The sequence below is a fragment of the Pezoporus occidentalis genome, unplaced genomic scaffold (assembly GCF_034315485.1).
Source record: "Pezoporus occidentalis ecotype Australia unplaced genomic scaffold, CSIRO_AGI_Poc_V1 ctg55, whole genome shotgun sequence".
Taxonomy (NCBI): domain Eukaryota; kingdom Metazoa; phylum Chordata; class Aves; order Psittaciformes; family Psittacidae; genus Pezoporus; species Pezoporus occidentalis.
In genome coordinates, this window is record NW_026915888.1 from 4,345,673 (window position 1) to 4,368,819 (window position 23,147).

The following is a 23,147-nucleotide window of genomic DNA, read 5'->3' on the forward strand; positions in this document are numbered from 1 at the left end:
AATGCAGAAAACTGATTTGGATAATGATGTTCTTAAATTTGAGACCTCGGAACACCTAAATTTAGATGAGATTAACCAAGGCCTGAATATAAATTATACTCAAATTGATATGAAGGAATTACTTTCTTAAGTTTCCTATTTGCTTATTTCTGACGCTGAATGCATCATCATTACATGCGGGTTTTCCTACCTGCAATACACATGCTTCCTGTTAACCCTCATTCTGTTGGTCAAGACTTAAGAACTGATTCTCCAAGGTGTTGACCTCTTGTCACTTCCCAGTGGCCTCTGAAGCCAGATGCTGAGGACTCCCTGATTCCGGAGGAAAAGCAAAGCAAGCACCACGAGAGACACGTAATAATTGTCTCTGATAACACTAAAATAACAAACCCACCAACTGCCATTATTTATGCTACTTCTGTGTATTGTGAAAGCTGTGCTGTTTCAAAAAGCTTGGAACAGTCACAACTTAAACCATTTTTCCACTGCAACAATCCATAAAGGAATAACAAACAGAGCCAAAGGTCTGTAGTTCTTCAACTTGGTTGTAGATGGCTTGAGTGAGGCCAAGCACTGGAGATAAGCAGGCGGCCTTTTCAAGGCGAGAATGATAACTGCTTCCCTGCATTGCTTATTCTTGCAGTTTTAATCGCTGCTTTTGCAGCATCTGGCACTTTTCTTTCAGCTCTGCTTAAGGGCTTCCAGTTGTGAGAGTCTCCCTTTGGTCAGGAAATCTGCCCCGGGCTGAACCACGTCTGCACCCATGGGTTAAAAAGGCAAAGCAGTCGCCCACTTCAGCATCTCATGACTGCGCTGAGCCTCAATCCACGGTGCTGGCTGCGTTTTTAAGCTTTAGAAGGAAAAACCTGGAATACTTTAAGGGCTTTCATCAAGGAGGAGACAAATTCCATGGCTCACTGCTAACACCACGTGGGGAATTCCAGCTCCGGACCCACAGAGCACGCTGTTAACAGGCTGCAAGCGGTTAACGACCAGACTTGAGGGCATGTACGTGTGTCCAGGCGTGCACACACCCTACGTGTACGTGCAGGTGTTTCCAAAACTCTGTGCTGTGGGAGTGCGATGTGCTGAAGGCACCGCGTTGCGAGATGCGCCCTGCAGAGCCCGGCAGATGACTAATTACAGCCTTGGCTGCACCCGGCACCGCGCGCGCTCATCTGCAGCCTTCCTCCTCTGAAACCTCTACAGACATGGGATAAACCCATCCTTCCTGCCCTCCCACTGCAGCACCAGAGCCTCCTTACCCTGGCTGGGAGTCACTTGAGAGCGCTGTGAAGTCAGGAATAATGGGATTCAATTCCTTTCAGACTGTTTCTGTTCAGCATTTTTAACAATGCCACCAAGCAGAACCCATCACTTTATGAGTACTACAGGGATCGTCACTTAGAGAAACAAAGGCCTTGAAAAGAGCAGAGAAACCGCCAAACAATCTTAACTTGATCGTGGAGACACGAAATGGACCGGACATGCTTTAGTGTCGAAGTGTTAAAATGGAAAATTAATAATGAAGAAAACCATTCAGAATACTCAAAACCGGTTTCTACCAAGTATTCTTGTTTTCAAAAGCAGCTGTTAAGTGCAGTCCTGGAGTACAGTGCGAAAAGGGTTTAGCACACAAGTGGAAAGCAGAGCTTCTCACCCTTCTGTGTCAAATCAGCTTCACGTTTATTTGAGGCCACTGGAAAAGGCAGCAGCTCCTATAAAGAGCCTTCACTCCTCTAAAAAACCCTGCTATTTTGATTTTCCAGGGTACAGAAAGTTGGGTCTCTTCCTTAGACTTTCCAAAGCCCTGTAAGAAACTCGGAATACGTGCCCGTTTGTTCTTATCCAGAACTTCACTCCCTCACCATCGCCAAGGCATCCTCTGATTCCTTCCTGACCTCAGACTAAAGGCCAAGAAGAGGTAATATCCAAGATGGCTGTTTAAGAAACAAATACTGTAAGTTCCCTGTAAAAGCAGACTTCCTTTAATGTCCCAACAGTTGTAATTCCTTGGTACAGGCAGTGTTGGCTGAACGGACGCCATAATAACCTGCCCATACATCTATCCCAGACTGAAGAGCTCATGAGCTGGAATGAATAATATACACATTGTGCTGGTGCCTTTGAAAAAGAAATCCTCCTCTGTTCAAAGGGAGCCACAACCACGAGCCTCGATCCACGTGCTGAAGCTTTCCCAGCGTAAGTATTTTGTTTTGGAATACGTGAGCGTATTTTGAGGGGGGAAGAAAAGGGACACAGGAAAAGAAGCGAGTTTCCTGGCAGATCTTTAGCATAATTTCACACGCAAGAAGATCAATTACAGGCATTCATTCAGTCTCATTATTCCCCAGCTTACAGCATAGACGTCTTTAAGTTCACATTACCTAAATTAGATCACTAAAATATTGAAGAAATCAAGCCACACGAGTGCAAAGCGCGGGCTGTTCTGGACGGATGTGTCCTGGTACCTGGAGAGCTCCACTTAACATTCTGAGTCACCCTTCCCCTACCTCGTAGCTCAAAATGCACAGAAAACACTGTCCTGAGAGGTGAATTGTTAAGCAGTGACCTTAAAGCTCCTCCAGCTCCAACCCCTGCCACATGCAGGGACCCCTTCCACTGGAGCAGCTTGCTCCAAGCCCCTGTGTCCAACCTGGCCTTGAGCACTGCCAGGGATGGGGCAGCCACAGCTTCTCTGGGCACCCTGTGCCAGCGCCTCAGCACCCTCCCAGGAAGAGCTTCTGCCTAAGAGCTCATCTCAGTCCCCCCTTGGGCAGGTTAAAGCCATTCCCCTTGGCCTGTCCCTACAGGCCCTTGTCCAAAGCCCCTCTCCAGGTTTCCTGTTGGCCCCTTTACATGCTGGAAGACCTTAATCTGAAAAATGCTTCAGACCCAGTACCCAAGGATCTCTACCGCCCTTCCCCGGTTTCAGTATTTAGACCAGGAAATTGAAGGAAGAATAAGGGAGGTTTCGGTTTTTGTGTTTGAAAGGAAAGGAAATGACGAAGGAAGAGCCTTCTCCTGAGCACAGCCCCGAGCGGCAGGGTAGCTCGTGGCCAACTGGCACCCGGCCCGTTTGAAGTCAGTTGTTTACTTGTTGTCCAACCACTGATAACCACGGCGAGGGGACCCGGGGATCCAAAAAAGAACCAAGTTTTCTGCTCAGAGAGGAAGGAAGAGCAAACCAGACCATGCTAAAAGCAGTCACCACTGATGGCAGCCACTGCTGAATCGGGACAGGCCAGTGTTAAAAGAGATGCTTAAAACCAAATATTTAAAACTAAACCCCTCATATATCAAACAAAGCATCTTAGATACAGCAGGAACTGTATTACAGAAGAGAAACAACACTGCCATGCCTGTGTCCTCCATTTAAGCCTCTTGCTTCAGGGCTCCATGCAAGAGTAAGTATATGCACAGAGCACGTGCACCACTAGAGAAGCAGCACAGCCACAGACATTAATTCCTTTTAAGAGCTCTCAGTTATTTAAGACTAAGTTTAACCTTGTGATTCACGAGAAAAAGAACTGCTGACGGCTGCTTGTAAATATTCCAAAAGCTGAAAGGACAGCAAACCCAGCCATGCACATCATGCTTTCAGGGCAGTTTTACTGAGCACGCAGGTTTGGAGTCAGTCCTGGAGCCCGGCTCATCCTGCTGATGAGAGCTGCAGTCTTGAGATGCTGTGGGGACCACAGGAAGCACCTCCGTCCCTCCTGGATTGTTCAAGAGCTCCTTCTCCTAGCTTAAAGCAGACAAAGCTTTGGGGTCTGAGCCCCTCACTGACCCTGCCAGCACTGGGGTAGTGGCTGCTGCTCAAACATGCCCCAAGGACTCTTTTGGGAGGAGCACCTGTGACTACAGCCAGGGACCACGTCCTGGTGGAGCAGTGGTCAGCAGCTTGGACCTGCTTGGATCTCCTCTTGCTTTACATGGACAGTTACAAAACTGGCTGTTTGATGAAGGAAAGACTTTACTGTGAACCACTCTTCATGACAGAACACTCCAACCTCATCCCACACACTGGGACTGACCAACAGACCTCAAACCCGTGAGTCAGAATGTTCATCTTGCATTTGCATGTCTACAATGAGACAAATCTGGCATCTTACTTCTCTAAACAATATTAAGTATCAAATATAACCCTTTGATATGTACATTCTAATCTAAATATGTTTCATTCTGAAAATCTTAAAATACACTTGTATATAGCTTCAGTAATTGCTGGCTGGTGATATAATGGAAACCAGCATCACTGGGATGGGAACAGAGCAGTTTTTGTGGGCCAAAATGCTTGACCAAGTGAACGTCAATGTTAATGAATGTTACAAAACGGCAACCAAATATTTGGTTCAGATTTTTGGGATGCAGGATGGCAGTCACTATAGCAACCCCACCATATTAATGAACCCCCCAGCTTATTAATGAAAGCAGGGGACACCTGCAGAAAGAGGAAATTAATAACATTCTCCAGTTTACAATCGTCTCACTCGGCAATGTAAATGCAAAATAACAGAGACAAACTGACGTGAACACCTACTGCTGGTGTAGTCAAGAGGAATCCAAATGCACAGACCAAGAGCTGTGAGAAGAAGGACCTCAGGTAGTCCAGGGCAGTGACAGGTAAACCAGCTCTTCCTTGAGGAGCTGCTGTACCAAGGGCTTTGCTCTTACATTGCTATGACCAAACTGCACACATCACAGCAAGGACACAACTGCTGAAATACTGACTTAAAAAGCACTCCCTTTGAAGTTACCTGCAAATACAACTTGACTGAGCTGCAGAAACCAGAGCAAAACAATGCTCTTTGGAGTAAACCAACACCCGGCGAGGACGGTGCCATCAACTACTCCCAGCCTGGGCTCATTTACAGGCATGGGAAGTTCTTCAAAATAGAAGCTGGAGAAGCCAGTAATTCTCATTTCAACAGCAACATCTACCACCGCAACGTCCAGCCATCAGCTTGTTTGTATTAGTCCTAACTTTCCACACGCTGTGTGAGGGTAAGTCCAAGCATTTAATGCTTTGCAGTATCTGCACGATGACTCCTTCCACTTAGGAAGGATCAAAAAGAGCCCTCAGGGAAGAAATCTGTGACGGGTTCCCAACGTCAGTCCCTGCCTATGCATCAGGAACAGCTTTACTCACTGAAATCACAATTCTGGGAAAGCTGATACACATGCAGCAACAGGAGAGATGTACAGAAGTACCACACGGTTACACACACAAGGAGACGGTATGAAGGGGGACCTGGGCTGTCCCCATGGCTGCTGTTGACCTGCCCCACAGCACCAAACCACCTGCCAAACACACACCACTGCACACCCAGAAGAAAAACAAGCTCCTTCCCCACAGCTGATCTTCCCACCTTGCAAACCCCCCAGGTTCAGTGCTTCTTTGGGAGTTCAGAAGTACTACAAAGCACTGCTGGGGGGGAACAGCAAACATGGTCGTGCTCCCTACTGAAGAGAAGCTATGGAGACAGGCTGAGAGAGCTGGGCTTGCTCAGCCTGGAGAAGAGGAGGAGCTCTATCCTTTGCTATTAGAAAATAAATCCAAATAAATGATTGGTAAAACACTGTCAATTTCTGTTTCTCCCTGAATGACATTATAGCTGTACCTGCAGACAACGCTTCTAAAGATCACATTTGGATTTGCAAAGAACTGTGCTGCTCCTATTAAATTTCCATTGAATCTGCTCCTGTAACCGCTCTGCAGTGAAGCTGGAGAGAAAGGAGCAATGGAAGTGAGAAGAATTCCGATTCCTGCAGAACCAGGGGCCTGGCTGCTTTCAATGGTGCGTCCGTGGCAGCAGCCCAGGAGCAGGACAACGCTGCTACAGCAACGCGAGGGGTGTCTGTGGGGACGGGGACATCACTGACTGCAAAACGTGTGCCAGAAGAACCTATCTTTGTAACACAAGACTTCATTTTCTCGCATGTCTTTGGAACTGTGAGCGCTGGCTGAAGTGAAGGCTGGGGCTCAGGCACACCGGAATTTCCCCAGGCAGCAGGCTGAGCGCCCGGCTTCCTATAATTACCTTGATTTATCTGCGATTTTAAAGACAAAATATGGAATTTAACACACGGGGTGGGGGAATACACACACCTGCGCATGCACCAGAACCAACAATGAGGGAAAATGAATGCAGCTCAGGAAGACATCACTGCAACCACCGTGGATTGCACTTAACGCCATCACATGTTGGGCTCCCTTTGCTGGCACTTTCCTCCTCCATTTTGTCCATTTACCTTGCTGATGTTTGGGAACGATGTCTCAAGCACTGGAGACAAAAGTGTTCTGGCAGCACATCATGAACTTACCCAAGCCCCTCGGGAAGCGGCAGCATGGAACGGACCAGCACAGCCATGGCGATGGGAGCAAAGCACAAGCCAGAACCCCTTCCCCTTTATCCCTCTTGCCAATAAACCCCATTTACCTTCTGGGCTGCTGTTGTGCACTGAGCCAAGGGTTTCAGACACCCTGCCATGACAACCCCGAACCCCTTCCCGTGACCCAGCGCTAGCTCCATGCTGTACAAACACCATGCAGGTGATGCCCCAAAGCACCCAACCCAGCTCTGCACCAGCCACCCCAGATCCTCTCCTCACGCTCCGTGCTCAGGCCCCGTCTCACACCCTCAGTCGAGTTCTTGTCCTGAGAAGCAACCACTGAGCCCTGCCCTCGGCTCCCACCCCGCAGCCAGCTCCCAGGCCCACACAAGAACCGCAGTTCCACGACAACCTGGGGGGTTTTGCTGGCTTCTTGCTTTACAAATGGCTCCTGGCAAGGACACACGTCACAGACTTGAAAGCAAAGAAAAACCCCAGCACACTGAGGTCACTGCACGTCCCCCGCAGGAAGCCAGGACACAGGTGAGGAGGAGCTCTCCTGCCCGGAGCAAGGGCAGCTCTTTCCCAAGTGACCCACGTGCTCAGTGACCTTACAGCTCCATGGGGCAAGGGCAGAAGCCGGGCTCACCCACCCGCAGCATCCTGGGTCCCACCGAGCCCACTTGATTATGGGAGCCACGCTGGGACATCCTGCCACTGCTTCCACCCTGGTCCCTGTGCTGAGCTGCCTGCAGCAGGCACCCAGCCTGGCAATGTCCTTCACAAGCTTGGGTTTTAATCATAGAACCCCAGCCTGGCTTGGGTGGAAGGGACCTTAAAGCTCCTCCAGCTCCAACCCCTGCCACCGGCAGGGACCCCTTCCACTGGAGGAGCTTGCTCCAAGCCCCTGTGTCCAACCTGGCCTTGAGCACTGCCAGGGATGGGGCAGCCACAGCTTCTCTGGGCACCCTGTGCCAGCGCCTCAGCACCCTCACAGGGAAGAGCTTCTGCCTAAGAGCTCATCTCAGTCTCCCCTCGGGCAGGTTAAAGCCATTCCCCTTGGCCTGTCCCTACAGGCCCTCATCCAAAGCTCCTCTCCAGGCACTGGAAGCTGCTATGAGGTCTCAGGCTGCGCCAGAGGCCAGGCCAGTTCCAGCCAGGAGTGTGGGATGGTGACACAGCACTGGGGTAGGACACCTCTACCCTGCCACAGACAGACGCTTCCCAGAAACACAAAGCTGACGTGTCTGTGGAGCCCGCCATGGCCTGTGGGAGGCTGCTAACTTCCCAATCCCATAAATATCCTGACATAGTTTACTGTTTAATTATGGAGTTTCTTACAACATGACGGTGAATCATCGTTGCTAAACCACAGGATTTTAAACGCAATCTAGAAAAATCTACCTTACAATTAGCACCCAGTGACAGGCATCACTTAGTAAGCGAGTTCCATGTGTTTAGAAGGGATACTCCAGTGTCACCAGTAGCCACAGCAGGCACTCAACCACCTCTTCCGTCTTTGAGGGGGTTTTAAAACTCTACAGATGTTTTGAACACACAACCAAACCCAACCCCCAGATGTGATCCCATCCCACACAGCAGCATCGTCCTGTGAGAGAGGCTTCTGTCAGAGTGGGGACATGCACCGCAGCGCTTGGACCACACTCACAAAGTCATTACATCAGCTAACTTCCAGTGCAGGGACAAGGAGTTGCACCACCTTCACAAAAGGAGAACCATCAGAAATAGCCCTGAGCAGGAAAAACACAAGTGGACAAGAACTGCTGCTCTCATTTCCTGTCCTTAATGCAGGACCTCGAAAGAGACTCCCTCATCCAGAAAAGGAACCCAAGTTCGTGCTCAAAGAAGAGGCCAAAAGAACACAGATGCCACCAGCAGTAACAGTTTGGGAAACTAAGACCTCTGTGACTGTTGAGTGTCTGGACGGCGTTCATGAGATCTGGCATTGCAGTTTTGCTGTTCATTTCCATGACGTTTAAGGGCCCCCCTTGTGAGGGATGTGTTCCGTTCAAATTTCATTTTCATTTCATTTTAAACCAGGAGGGCAGTTTCGGGATGCTCGCTCGAAACGCTGCGCACAGGAAGGCAGGGCTGGTGGCACTTGTGAATGCTTGGAAAGAGTCAAAGAGCTCAATGCTGCATTTCCTTTAAAGCTCTTCCTCCGTTCAGAGGCTGGGGGCAGCCAGGAATAGAAACTGCTGCTGTGTCCTGCCCTCCCCTGCCGTGCCGTGCTGTGCCACTGGGCCACCCTGCTCTCGTCTGCAGGTGGAAGTGGGCAAGCCACACACACAAGTGCCCTGCTAGCAATATGCCAACCTCCTGATTGTTATTTCATACAGCATCGGCTGTTCCAACCTTTAACGTGTTAAAAAGAGGCTTCAAAGAAGAATCTTTAGCGAGATAAAATAGGTCCGAGCTCATTTGTCAAACCAGTTGCTCTGGTTGGAAAGTAGCTGTCAAATACCTAGTGTGACTAAGACTGTAATCTTGCAGGCATCCTAATATTAACTGCTCACTTAAATAAAAAAAGAATGCTCTGCTGCTCAAAATAAAGAGCTCTGAGCACTCGCATTTGTACGACATTTGCATTTTATACAAGGAGCTTTAGCACGAAACTTCATTTTTATTAACTCGTGCGCAAAACCTGCACGTAACCTGGCACTTGGTTGGAACGGACTTGTCTCCCCCAGCTCCGAGGAGCTAACTCACCACTGAACTCGTCAGAGTGGTTTTGTCGGAGATGAAGGTGTCAGCTCACAAAGCAGCAGATGTGTGGGGCTGAGCAGAAACCCGTGTGCAGGAACGGCACAGCTCATACAGCTACAGAAAAATGAAACCTAGGGCCTTTACAGCTGACCAGCGCTCAGATTTTCACACAGATTGCTTCCCACTGAAATCAGTGTGGGCAAATGATCTTTGAGAAGCCTGGTCAGGGCTGCAGAACAGTAGAGCGGGTCAGAGAAATGCTCCGAAATACGTGTTAACATAGCAGCTCTTTTGTCTGCAGAGTGCGTTTGTGATGTGGGATCTCTCCTAGACTTTGTGCTACTTCAAATAAGAGAGAGCGAGCATGCGATTTAATGCTCATTTTTCTTGTAATCATTTGGTCAAAGCAAGTGAGACAAAAGGCATTACAAGTCTCCCCTTTCCGCCAAAAGGGGATTACATCATGTACGAAACCAGCCGACAAGAAAGACCCACTGTCATTCTTTAGAAATCAGTTTTACTCCGTGTTTGTTTGGAAATCCGAGCAAGGCAGTGAAAACAAACCCGTCTGTTTTCAGGAAAGTGCAACTTGCGACCTTTCACTCTTCCTTCACATTTTATTCCATTTAAAACCACTCTTTGCACAGCAAGTATCTCTTCAATACAACATTTAGCATATTCCTAAGAGCAAATCCTACTGAGCTAAATGCAAACACAGGCATTCCTCTTACTGAAATTAAAGAAGTGGTGCAACCCCTCAGCCTCATCATAGCTCTTCTCCTCTGGGGTCTAACAGAGGGGAGCACTGAAATACACACATGAAAACAGCACACTGAAGTAAGGGTTCAACCATGATTTGCTGAAGCAACCCACAAGAGAAAAAATGAGAGAAGAAAACAGCCAGGTAACACGCAAACTGAAACTAGGACACGGAACTGTACTGTCTGCTGAGTTAACATGCATGGACTGCATTCCTGCCTAACAAATCCCCATGCGTGAACACAGCACATGCATGTTTTCAACACTGATTCATTAGAAACCTTTAGCTGATGCCTTCAGTAAGTTATTGTTTCAGAATGGTAATGGAAAACTCTTAGAAAGAATCATAGAATCATGGGAAAGGAACAAAAACAGGCAAGAGGAAAAAGTACATGGGTATGCAGTGATACATAATGTGCCTATGGAGCAGATGTGTTGATTTAAGACGTATCGATACCAATTTACATCATCTGATCAAATGAAAAGCTACAGAAAATCCATACGTTTTATTTAAGATACCACATTATACCTGCATTCATGCACACCCATTTTTAAGAGACACGAGACATCACACAATCCTTTCCTGACAAGGCATCAATTTGGCATCCAACCCCCTTCCAAGCCATTCCATGTGTCCTCCTCCCTTAACAGCGTCTGGGAATGGATTCTAAGTAGTTAAACCCAGCTCAGGAGAGCAGCACAGACCCAGGCTCCCCCAGACCGCTGACACCCAGTGCCACACCACTGCAGCTCCTCTGCCACATGGAGTCACACCAGAGCCTGCTCCTACATCACCACGTATGACCACAGAGACACACAGACCAGGCGAGCAGGTTCCCCAAGCAATGACAACAAAAATAAACCCCATCAGCTGCTCTCTCCTGTCACGGACACTGGACCCTCCGCTCCAGGGACACGTGTGATTCCATCGTGCTGCTTCCAGGAGAAGCAGAAATTCAGGTAGCCAGAAACAGGAACAGATAGAAAACCCACCAGTACACCACAACCCCAGTTCCTAACACAAGGCAAGACCCAAGTGCCCCAGGTAGCCAGAAGCCCACCACAGATCATTTAGGTAAAGGCAATTCACAGAATCCCAGACTGGTTTGGGTTGGAAGGGTCCTTAAAGCTCATCCAGTTCCCATCCCCTGCCATGGGCAGGGACACCTTCCACGATTACAGAACTTCCCCCAGTTTTCTTTTGGCCTTTTCCCATTTTTCGTGAGAGTCCGATAATCTGTGAGCCTCCAGAATAAAACCAGACCAAACAAAAACGAACACCAACCCACAGAGCTATAACATCACTGCCATTACTTGCTTATCTGTATAAACTACATCCACGGTTGATACTCCATTATTTGCACAGTGCAGCCAGTGGCCAGAGCTTCCTGGGCACTATTTTGAGTCAAACGACTCATCTGTGACCCCATTTCTTTTTTGAAAGAACACCAGCATCCTGAGCAGTACCTGCTTCCTTAACACTCAGTTATGCAAATGAAAGCAACCAGAAATATGAGGTATGTGAATAAAGCAACAGAAGAGTAAGTTGTGCCCTGCTGCTCAGCAGTTTCATATTAAATCTTGTGTGACCGTGATGCATAAATACGATCATGATCTCCAGCTGTTTCCTGACACACAGGATCTGTACAAACCTATTACACATCACATGAGGAATGCATTACTGTAAAATCTAAAATGGAACTCTGTTTCTTAACTCGGTTACAGTAGCAGCGAGCTGAATTCAAGACAGACATTATTATTATTTTGGAAATCCTTCCCCATCAGCAGTTTTGCCTTTGTGATCTCAAGAAACTGAGGTATTTAATCAGAAAGTGGAAGCGGTGGATAACAATATACAACAAAACATTAGCAGCTGGTTGCTGGGTCATTTTCAAAGTGCATCAGAACTGTAATTTTCTAGGAGGACTCAACATGGGCTGTGAACTCCACAGGTACAGATGGAACTTGGAGTTTTAATGATACCCAGTTGATACAGACTATATTAAGAATGCAGTTGGCGGGTACAGAAATGTACTCCACAGAAGATGTCAAGACGACTTCTGAAGAGCAGAATTTCCTCCAGAAATCCACACAATTGTAGTGATTATTGATTTAAGGAACCATTATTATAAATCTCTACATGATATCCTGGGTAAGTAACACCGTGTCCTGGAATCTGAACTGAAGCCTCACACAAGAGCAGCCAGAACAACTGACATCACCTATGTCACAACACGGAGCCCCAGGTGCTGGCCAGCATCGCCTCGCCCCACACAAGGGCTTGAGAAGCTGCAGTTCCACCTTGTGCTCCTGCCAGGATGCACCACTGGGACACGGGAAGCAGCCACGTGACAAACCCAGCGGTGTGGGCCACAAGGGTGGCAGGATGCCTTTTGTCACAGTACATACGGTTGTATTTCAAGCAATAAAGGGCATAGCTTGGATATTGGGAGACATCATTTTAGCCAGATACCTGGCAGTAAACATCACGGCAGAGGGTGGCATAAGGCAAGCCCGGTGAGGACGCAGGAGGCATGTGCTCAACACTGCACCTTCTTTGTAGTGAAGATGAGGTAAGAAAAACCTCCAGGAGAAGCAGAGTAATTGCACTAAATGGTTTTCCCAACCCAACACACCACTTCTGGGAGCGCAATTATTCACCCCTCCAGTTACCTGATGTCATTCAAGATGCTGGACTTGTTCTACACGGGGGACAACCCGCACCCTCCTGTCCTCCCACGAGACAGCAGCAAGAGCCGCACGTCCACAGTGCGCCAGGCCCCTTGTAATTAAGTCTGTGACACCCAAGGGCTGGAGCACACCCCATGAGCTGCTGCGCCTGCAGGTGACCAGCAAAGCCACAGTCCCAGGTTCTCTGCCCTCACACATGGGTAAAGCAAATGTAGTTTATGCACTGCTGTTTTTTTCCCACAGATACTTGAAGCCAGTTGATGTACAGTCAGTGCCAAGACAATGAGCTGAAAATATTTGTTTCTTTTTGTGTGTGTGTCATCTGTTCCAGCTGTATTGGTTCATGTCTGTCCCATGGGGATGAGCCCATCCACTGACAGCATCTGCCCAGTATTTCCAGAGCCCAGCACTGAGAATAGGATTAACTCCTGGTCTACAAGCGTTTTGGTTATTTAAGCAGAGGCTGTATTGTAAGTGGGTATCATACTATAGTGAATCGGTCAGAAACCCGCTGTGATGAGAACACGAATAATCTGCACAGGCAACAATGCAGCGCACTAATACTTCAGTAAATAAGATTAAAATGTGTGTACACTGCCAGGCTCTGGGAGACAAAGACTATAAAACCAGAGGGAGCTTAACACAACAGGCTCCCGGGGTCTGCGGCACGCTGTGCTGCACAGCTCAGTCTTCCCAGAAACTACCTTGTTGCACACATGCTGTTTCTGCGCTTCTAAGAACAGTTAAAAACTGGTCATTTTATGAACGCGTTTTAAGTTCCTTTCTGTGTGCCAGAGGGGACACACGACAGTTATTTTAGCTCACAAAACCAAGATAATCAGAACTGCAGCTCTACAAAGCTTCTCCCGTTGCTTGTTACTTGCATTGAGAAGAGGATTACATTGACAGGTTACTTATCTCAAGAATGGTGAGTAATGCTCATGGACAGAGATACTGAACTGAGTATGGAAGAGAGAACAGCTCTGATTTTACAACAGGTAGACAGTACCACTTTGGTACAAGCAGCGCTAGGTTCCTCCTCTGTCATTTTTCACTACTTGAGGTTAGGCAAGTTACACTTAAATAAATAAGTACAATATAGGAAGCCCCCAAAGGCCCATCTGGTAGGTGGTGGTGATAAAAAGAGACCTGGGAATAGAGAAGGGCATCGAAACCAGGTTGGATGGGGCTTGGAGCAACCTGCTCTGGTGGAAGGTGTCTCTCCCATGGCAGAGGGGTGGAACTGGGTGAGCTTTAAGGTCCCTTCAACACAAACCACCCCATGATTCTATGACTTGGTAACCTTTTAAAATATAGAAATAATTCCAGCCTGCAGTTACATATACATGTACCACAGTTACCACTTGCTCATTTCCAGAATGAGCAGTAATAGTCAAAGAAGGGACATTTGCATCTCCAAGACAATTTTCTCTCACTGTGTGAAAGTCATCTTTATCACCATAAATACATGATGTAGGAGTTGTGCAACACATATATTCCACATATATGAAAAGATCTGTGAGAAGGGCTGATTCAGCGCCAGTTTTACTTTCACTGGCAGCTGAAGAGTACAGTCGGGTCCAACCATTATTTAAGATGGACCAAAAATGCAATGGGCAACAAAAACCAGCCGGTGCTTTCAAAGCTAGAAGTAGGCTTAAAATAGAGATCATTGTATGGAGAAATAAATTAGCAGGAGTTAACAATTTGGGCTGGACTTATAAAAACCTTCCCAGCTATCAGCTAGCTCAATGAGCAGCCAGAACTGGGAAAAGCAGATCCCACCTTCCACGACCTCCTATCCACCTAGCTACCCTTTCACAGTGCCTTACAGCACATTCTGCAGGACCTCCCCAGTTCATCCCTTTCTGCCAAAGCAATGAGCTGTTTTGTCATGCATTTCCAAGACTCCAGACCCAAGTACAGTATTACATTAAGCTGACAAATCACAACATCAACTCCTGAAACCCCAAGCACTGCAAATGAGTCTGGTTTTTATATCAAAATGGAATTATTAAAAAAGACATCTTTCCCTCTGTACCGTACATCACTTACTGCTGAGTCAGGCAGCATTTAAAGCACTGTGTCCGACCGTGCCAAGCCACCAGCCCTGGCCGGAATCCAAGCTGAAACAATGCGGTAAGACAAACGCACAACTGACCTTTACCATTTCTAGCAAACAATCACTGCTTTCCCCTTCCTTCTAGTAAAACGCCCGAGTCCAAGGAGAATCCCCGCTATGGAGTGACGGCACAAAGGTAACTTCTCCTGGGAGGAAGGCTTTGGACTGCAACCAGCCAGCAGAGCTTCTACCACCTTCCAGATTCTCCTCCTCCCTCATGGCTTCCCTCAGCTCTTGCCCTTTCTTAAACTTCCTTAATGATCCTTATCCCCCACAAGCTGAAGCACTAGGAACCATTTCAAATGTAATGGGAGAAGCCCTAACACTGCCAGTGGGGCCCAGCTTTGTAAAGTCTGGCTGTAGGCTAAGAGAAAGAGCGCACAGAAACCCCTGTGTCGCTGTGCTGGCTCTCCTCGTCCTTCACTCCCCCCACAACAAGCCACATCTCCAGGAAGTTAGAGGAATGAAGAAGCCGAGCTGGATTTAATGTAGATACCACGCAAGAGCCTGCTGAGTGCGTGCTGCTAAAACCATTTCCTTGAAATTTAACATTTTTCACTGGCGTTTGTTAATAAATCACAAATAACATCCCATCAGACACAGACATCATCGAACCCCATAATTCTTCAGTGAGGCATTTACCAACGGGCTTTCAGCCTTTCAGCTTTACTCCTCTTCCAGATGCCATCTCACTTCTAGTAAAGAAAATCCAAGGCAAATCATCTCCACGTGCCTACCTTTTCCTCCCTCTTAAGCTCTTCCACCTTTTCCTTAGTTTGCTCCACTGTGATTCATCAGCAGCTCGCTTGCTCTGATGGGAGAGCTCACCAAAGCCACCCCAGAATGAAGCTGTCCTGCTGCTGCTCAAGAAGATGGTGAGCATCAGCTGCTGCAACACTGAGCTGCAGCACATGAGCACAAGCACTGGCAGGCTCTTCAGCAGCTGGAGATACAGGCAGCAGCCTATTGACTATCACCGATTCGTTCACATCAAACCGATTGCCAAGGTTTGGGTTCTGCTTGTTAACTTCCCAACGCCTCCTCCTGCTCACAGGAAAACGCATTAGTGTTCTCAGTCCTGATTATTGTCTCATTAAAGACCACATGTGGTGCGATCCTTACAAGCAAAATCACTCAAAACATTGCATGACATCAATTCCAGACTATAAAGAGACGTCGCGTGCTGCCCATTAAAACACTTGGATTAAACACTACCTGAACACCAAACTGCAGCTCTTCTCCCCATGTGTGTAGCGGATCATTAATATGTTATGAAAAGTCAAATAATTCTACCAACACGGAAGTATTTCCTACTGGAAACTGAAATGCAGCCATTCTGAATCCTCAAAATCCCAGCCTGCGCTCGCACAATTAGCACCTACAGCAACACACAAAAAGCAGTCCCCAGAATGCAGCAGGAGAGTCCTCCCTTTGTTTCTAAACCAAAGGCCAATCTTGTTGAGTCTTCTGCAATACCCCCCCCAGACTCCTTGGGTTTAGACCAAACATTGCTGACAAGGTTCAGGAAGAAAGAGAATTCCTGCCTCAAGCCCAGGGCTCATCAGTACCTCAAACCTTTTACAAAGGAGATGGGGATGCCTCCATTTTAGGAGGGAGGGAAAAAAAAACTAAAGGTAGACTCAAACCATGCTGGTTTTAGAATTGGACTTGGTGGGGTTTGGGTGTAAAAATCCTTGGGAAGTCAGAACAGCTTTCATGGAAGCTAGAAAGAATGAATTTTTACGCAGAACTCAACTAGGAGCCACCCCCAAATTCTTTCCATGCTCCTTAGATTAAGAAAAAGATACTCCATTATTGTAAAGCAAACTAAAGCAGTAAAATCCCAGATGACCTTGCAGGAAGCACCAATGTCACCACTGGCAGCACAGTGCTGTGGACCCTGCCTTGCCCCTGGTGCAGGCAGATGCTGAGGATGCTCCTGTGCCTACCACAGGCACTCGGTCCGCCAAGGGCATCTGCCAGCCCCATCCTATCAACCTACAGCCCCCTCCTGCCCACTGTCTGCTCAGCCCTGACACCCTCAGCACCTCCTCAGAGCTGCTGCACGACACAACAGTTAACATCCACCACTGGTGCCCTTCTTACTCCTGCACCAGATGCAGGAGCTTGGGTGGGTTTTTCATCATGACATTATCAGAAACCCACTATACAAACCCAGTGGTTACGGCATTCCCCAAAAGCCAGACAATCACTCATGTAACCCATTCACCCATGAACATGGTTCTACCCACACAGTCCCGTAAGACAAAAACAATGCATGAACTTTACAGAAGTGTTCTCAAAAGTGACGTTCCCATTATCTACAAGGAATCTGTTTGCTCAGTCACTGCAATTCATCTCCCAAACCCGGAAACAGTTCCTCTTGCTTTGATACAGACTTTATAACGATTGCCACTAAAGATGCAGTGAGCAAAATAAAAAACCCCCATGAGAGAAGCAAAAACCAACACAGAAGTTGGACTGATCATGTAAAATGTTAGCACAGAGGAGTTTTACTCTGTAAAAATCAATGACAAGGCACGTTCAATATTGAAACAGCGAAGTAGGATTTATCCACAAATTCCCATTTTCTTTCTGGATTCCTTACACTGCAAATTGCTTCAAACACTTCACAGAAAAAAACCAACACAAACTCATGACAAAAATGATGACAGAAATCAGAATACAAGCTGAAAGTTGTCTTCCCGAAACAAAGAAGTCCCCACACCCCCCATTCCAGCCGTGGGAAAACGGAGCACGCACCGCCTGGGGAGCCCCAGGATACTCCAGGGATCAATCCATCAGTGGGGCAGGAAAACCCAGAAAGCTAAACCAGACCCTTCATTGGAAGCCTACGCTTACTGCTTCCACGTAAGGACCTGAAGAGCCATTTTCTAACTAAGAGTCGGCAGAAATGCAGCAAAAACCCCTTCCACCACTGAGACCGAGCTCTGCACTTGTGCAAGCGTACCTTACACAAAGAACAGGTAAGGGAAACACACAACCAGGTGTTATTGTTGAGACAAGGACCTGTCTCCAGCTGTGAGAGGAGATGTGCACAGCGACGAAGCAACAAAGCTGCCACCACTTCCCTAACTGCGGAGGGGCAGAGGGAAAGGGCTTTACTTGAGCACGCACCACTGAATTACCTGCAGAAAGCCCTACTCCGAAGTCACTTGAAAGATGCACTAACTAGCTCCCCTAAAACACCCCGCTCTCACCAAGTCCCCCCTGAGCAAACCCTCCTGCAGTCCTACTGAAGAGTTAAACTCCAGGTATGTTTAAAATCTCACTGCAAATATTCTTATCTCTTTAAATGCAGTTATTAAACAAACCGCTGAGTATTTGCCACCGGGAATCTTCTTGTCCATGTAAGGTAACTGCAATACGAAGCAAAGCTAAAACTCTAGTTCAGCTTAAATGCAATTCTAGAAATTTACCCAGCAACCAAGTTATTTTTGTGCACAACATTTAAGTAACACAAGGAAGGAAAAAAACCCCACAGTGATTGATCCTCTAACCCTTGGGAATGAAGCTGCTTTTGCAGACACAGAAATACTTCCTTCTATACTGCCTCGTGTAGGGATCCTTCCACCACGTACTCAATTTTCCCTCTAGGTTGTAACCTGGAGGTTTTCTTTCTTTTCTAAGGCACACCAGCTCCCTTCCTCTCTTCGGCCCTTTAAGACCAACAGTTGAACACTGGCTTAAAGCTGCCATCGCGCTATGGAGCGGACAGGCCCCGGTGATGTCTGACCAGCCATACATGACAGATGAAAGAGGGATAATCGACTTGGAAAGGAAAACCGAGCAACAAGCCCCCACCCACCCCAGCCTGCACGCAGCTGTGCTCAACACGCTCAGAGTATTTTAATAAAGAGCAACAAAAACTAATTACCTTGAATAGCCATTAGAGAAAGCAGGTCTGCCAGAAAGGTTGAGCGTTCCCAAAGGGGCCAACGTCTCGTCTCCTGATCCCTGGCACCTATTCCAATTTTCTGAGGCGGCAGGAAGAGATGGAATGATATTAAAAATTGGTTTCTGATCCTGCTGCTGAGAGAGCGATGCAGTATTTAAATCATAGTGATACATTTGCCCCCCAGAGGTACTGACGCCGTGGATGGATATGGCAGAGACCTTAGTACCCAGCAGATTTGACCCAGAGAAGTTTGCCTGACAGTAAACTGGGCCCATGTTTTCTTGCTTTATGCCAGGAGTACAGAGTTCAATGAAGTCTTCCTTTTCTGTTTTCACTTGAGGCATCGGCATTTTGGAACTGGGTAAAAGGTCACCACGGTCATTAATTTTAGGTTTAGTGTCAGATAAAATAGGAGGCTTGCAGTCCTCGCCCAGGCTCCCTTCCAGGAGGAAAGCATCATCCGCAGATATAGGGGAGAGCAGGCCGCCGTCATCGAGCAACGGGTCGAGCCTCCACGGGCTCCCATTGGGCTCTTTGCCAGGCGACACTGGTGGCAACTCTAAATCCTGGAGAATATCCAGGGTGCTTTGGTCTTCAGAGAATAACTTCAAGTTGCCACCGTTCGAGCCAGGCTGGCTTTGGACTGCAGTTCCTGACTCTAAAGGGACGTTGCGGCCAGCCATGCCTGGGAACTCCGGCTCGAGCGGCACCTCAGAGGATATTGCTCCCTTGGTGTCCTCTGCCAGGCTCGAGGACTTGTTCAAGCTCGCAATGCTTTCTTCCAGGAGCCTGAAGTCCGTTTCTCCAGAAGAGATGCCGATTTGGCCCTGCTGCGAAAACCCGAGGTCGTTTCCCATCACTTTCGCATCAGTTTCACCCATGTACAGTCCCATCGAGAGCGACACTGCCTTGGAAAGGTCTGGCGGAGGCACATTGTTTGCTAACCCTTTCGAGAAGTCAGCCAAAGCAGGTTGCTGGCTGGAATCTGACTGAGAAGACGTGGGGAGAGGAGATGTAGACACAGGGGCTTGTACAGTAGCTCCACCCCTGAAGGGTGGACGAAAGTCCATCACGATCCCTCCTTTGGTACTGATGAGCGCATTTTTCCTTGCTTCGCCTTGATCCGACGAGTTAAGCAATTCTTTGGAATCCATTACTTTACCATTAGCTATAAAAAGACAAGAAGCATTCAAAGTTAGCACAGCAAGGACGTCTTAATAACAGCTTAAAAAAAAACAGTCTCAACAATTAGCCTGGCAAACCTGGTTTAGCTGCTCTGACAACGAGAGCACAGCAAAGCGAGCTATGAGCTGACACGTGCCTCATGCTTCCCAAACCCCCTGCTCTGGGGGTTTTGTTTGGGTCGGGCTGGTTCTATGTTTATTTCTGACTGGTAACAAGGAAGTTTGATTCTTCAAGCTTTGCTGAGCCCGGATGGAGCAGAGCCTGCCTGAATGCACCTCGCCATCAGCCCACAGCCTACATCTCTCTGAGCACACTCGCTGGCTCTGTCACGCATCCGAGTGAGGAAGGAAGCACAAGAATTGTTCAAGTGCCCAATTTACAGTTTTTGCACAGTAACTTCCCCTGGTATTTAATTACATCCTGAGCAGGGCTGGGGAGAACGGCATTCACCAGCTTTCCCAAGCCAGTCTCCCCCTCTCCCTGTAGGTTCCAATGCATCTCCCACAACAGGTACCAAAGCTCCGGAGCCGACTCTCCAACAATGCACCTCCCAGCAGCCCGAATCCAACCGGTCTGCTATTGACCAGGAGCCACCCGACCCCTCCGCCCCAGAACGCACCACTTCCTATCTTTGCACAGGTTCAGCTCAAAATACAACTCGTGAACCTTGAAATAAACGCCACCCGGTTCCTTAAATACACCCCCAATCTATAAATAAAAGCTCACTAAAAATAAAGCAGGATTTTTATTAGCTCCATGCACTTTAACGGCTCAGGGCTATTCACCGAACGCCTCTTCGCACCGACAACACATCTAAGCATCTGTCTGTATTTCCTACGTTTATTTTCAGCACAGAGCACAAATATTTAGCGGATAACTGTAAACCCTCCGGCAAACTTTCCTATGGTGTCTGTCTACGGCCTAACCCCGGCAGCGCCCAGCCAAGAGCGCGCAGCGGCCGCGGGAGGCGGCGGTGCCCGAGCCCCAGCTCCATCCTCCCGTTAAACCCACGGCGCTCACAAGCCGGTCGCGGTCCCGCTCGCCGGCCCCGCCGCCCATCTTGCCCGGCTGCGAGCAGCGGAGCTATTTCTGTGCGCCAAAGCGGGCCCAGATCAACAAAAACTCCCCACGTGTGAAGAAATTTAAGGCGGCCCCAGCGCGCTCTGCCCCGGGCAGGAGCGTCCCGAGCGGGCGCAGCTCAGCGCAAACCCTGCCCTGGGCTTTCAGCACCCCCCTGCACAGCCCCCGGCCCCTTGACTCCGCCGGGACCACAGCAGACGGCAGGGACCGGGAGCCCCCCGGGCCCCCATGGATCACAGCCGGCACTGAAGCATCGCTGGGCCATTTAAGGTGGACACCAGGGCAGCGAGCAGGGAAAAAATTAACAACTGTGCCCCCAGTTCTGCCCTCTTTAGGGTTTTTCTTTTTTCGACGGGGGAGGGAGAAATGTCGCTATTCCATTTGACAATTCCCCCAGCGCCAAAAAACCGCAGCGAGCCACCCAGTGCACGGAACGCGTCAAAAACGAGACGCGAGGCTCTGCCCGAAGCAGGAAAAAGCGGCGAGCGCCGAAAACGGCCGAATTGCGAGAAATTCTGCTCCGCAAAAGTAGTTTTCAGCGAAATGTGTCGGGACCTGTTGAGCCGCCTCCCGGCACACCCACTTCTGCAAAACCAGCCCAGCCACGGCAGCGAGCGGCGCTGGGGCTCCCCCCTGCCCGGCCCCAACACCCCGCACACACCCCGGCCCGGACCGGGGGGGTCCCGCTTCCCACCGCCGCCGCCGGGGGCACCCACGTCTGGGGGGAGGCCGCGGAGCTCCGGCACCTCCGTGCCCCCCCCGTCCCGTCCCACCGGGACCCTCCCGGGGGCAGACGGCTCCACGGCCCCTGCCTCCCCCCCCCCGCCGCGCTCGGGGCATTCCTGCGGGGGAGCCGCCGCTTCCCCCTCCCGGGAACTTCCCTGCCCCCGCGGGACCCCCGCCGCCCTTACCTCGTCCGGGGGAGGGCGCTGGGGCTCCTTCAGCCGCCAACTGCCATCGCGCCCGCGGCGGGGGCTGGAAGGGGCGAGGGCGCGGGCGGGAGGAAGTCAACAGCCGCCCCTCCGGGGGCCGCGGCGGCGGCCAGCCCCGCTCCCCCCGCTGCTGCCGCCGCTCCTCCTCCTGCTGCCGCCGGCCAGAGACCCTGACCTAGTCCCCGCCCCGCCCGACGCCACCGCCGCGGCGCCCCCTCCGTTAATTAGCGCTAATTGCCTCCGCGGACTTCGCTCCCCCGCCTCCTGCCTCCCCCCCGCGCCCTCCCGCCCCGTCCCTCCGCCGGGCAGCGCCGCGCTCGGCGATGCTCTGCCCCCGCCACAAAATGGAGGACGGCGGCGGCCGCCTCCTCCCCCTCCTCCTTTCCCTCCTCCCTCCCTCCCTCCGCCCGCCTCCCCGACGTGGAGAGGGAGTGGAGACCGGCGGCACCGAGAGGGGCGGCCGCGGCAGCGCGCCCGCTCCCTCCGCACGGGTCGGCGCGGCTCGGCTCGGCCGGGCCAGGCTCGCTCGGCGCGGCACAGCGCAGCCCGCAGGCCCTGCCGCCCCTCGCTCGGCACCGCGGGGCAGCGCCCGGCCGAGGGGGAACGGTGCGACCTGTTGGCTGCGGCGGGCAACTGCAGCCGGCGCGGGCGGCCCGGGGCTGCGGGCGCGGCGCTGCCCGGCGGGGCTCGCCCCTTCCCCGGCGGCGCCGCTCCGCTGCTTTCCGCTTCCCGAACTCCGTACCGAGGGCGGCAGCGCGGAGAGGCCGCTCCCACCGTGCCCCCCCCCGGCCCCGGGAAAGGGTCGAGCCGCTCCGCTCGTCGGGGGGAGGCGAGGAGCGGAGGGGAAGCCGCCTCGGAGGTCGCTGGGCGGCTCTGGGCCGGGTGTAACGGCGGTGGGTGATTGGGTGCAAAACCGGGGAAAGAAGGGAAAAAGACCCGTTAAGACAGCAGAGGGAACGAGGGGGGACATCGCGGGGTGCGAGGGAGATGCGCGTTTCTTCTCTGGCACACAGTGGAGGTTCTTGGACACACGAAGCTCAGCAAGGCCGAGTGCAAGATCCTGCCCCTGGTTCAGGACAATCCCAAGCACAACTACAGGCTGGAAGGAGAGTGGATGGAGAGGAGCCCTGAGGAGCAGGACTTGGGGATGTTGGGTTCAGAGCAGCTCAACATGAGCCGGCAGTGTGTTCTTGCAGCCCAGAACTCACCCCCCGTGTGCTCGGCTGCATCCCCAGAGCGTGCGCAGCAGGTCCAGGGAGGGAATTCTCGTCCTGCACTCTGGGGAAACCTTAGGCAGAAGCTCTTCCCTGTGAGGGTGCTGAGGCGCTGGCACAGGGTGCCCAGAGAAGCTGTGGCTGCCCCATCCCTGGCAGTGCTCAAGGCCAGGTTGGACACA

At 50.3% G+C, this 23,147-nt stretch overlaps 1 protein-coding gene across 1 annotated transcript in view; it reads right to left on the reverse strand.

The window, feature by feature from the left end:
* The window catches only part of NR3C1 (nuclear receptor subfamily 3 group C member 1), a 62,477-nt gene extending 40,462 nt beyond the window's left edge, over nucleotides 1–22,015 (reverse strand). Inside the window, exons 1-2 of the mRNA XM_062638179.1 lie at nucleotides 21,731–22,015; nucleotides 18,534–19,722 (exon numbers count right to left, since the gene is read on the reverse strand). Coding sequence (XP_062494163.1) covers nucleotides 18,534–19,708 — 1,175 coding nt within the window. The 5' untranslated portion in view covers nucleotides 19,709–19,722; nucleotides 21,731–22,015. The remainder of the gene's footprint in view (nucleotides 1–18,533; nucleotides 19,723–21,730) is intronic.
* Nucleotides 22,016–23,147: the final 1,132 nt, after the last annotated feature.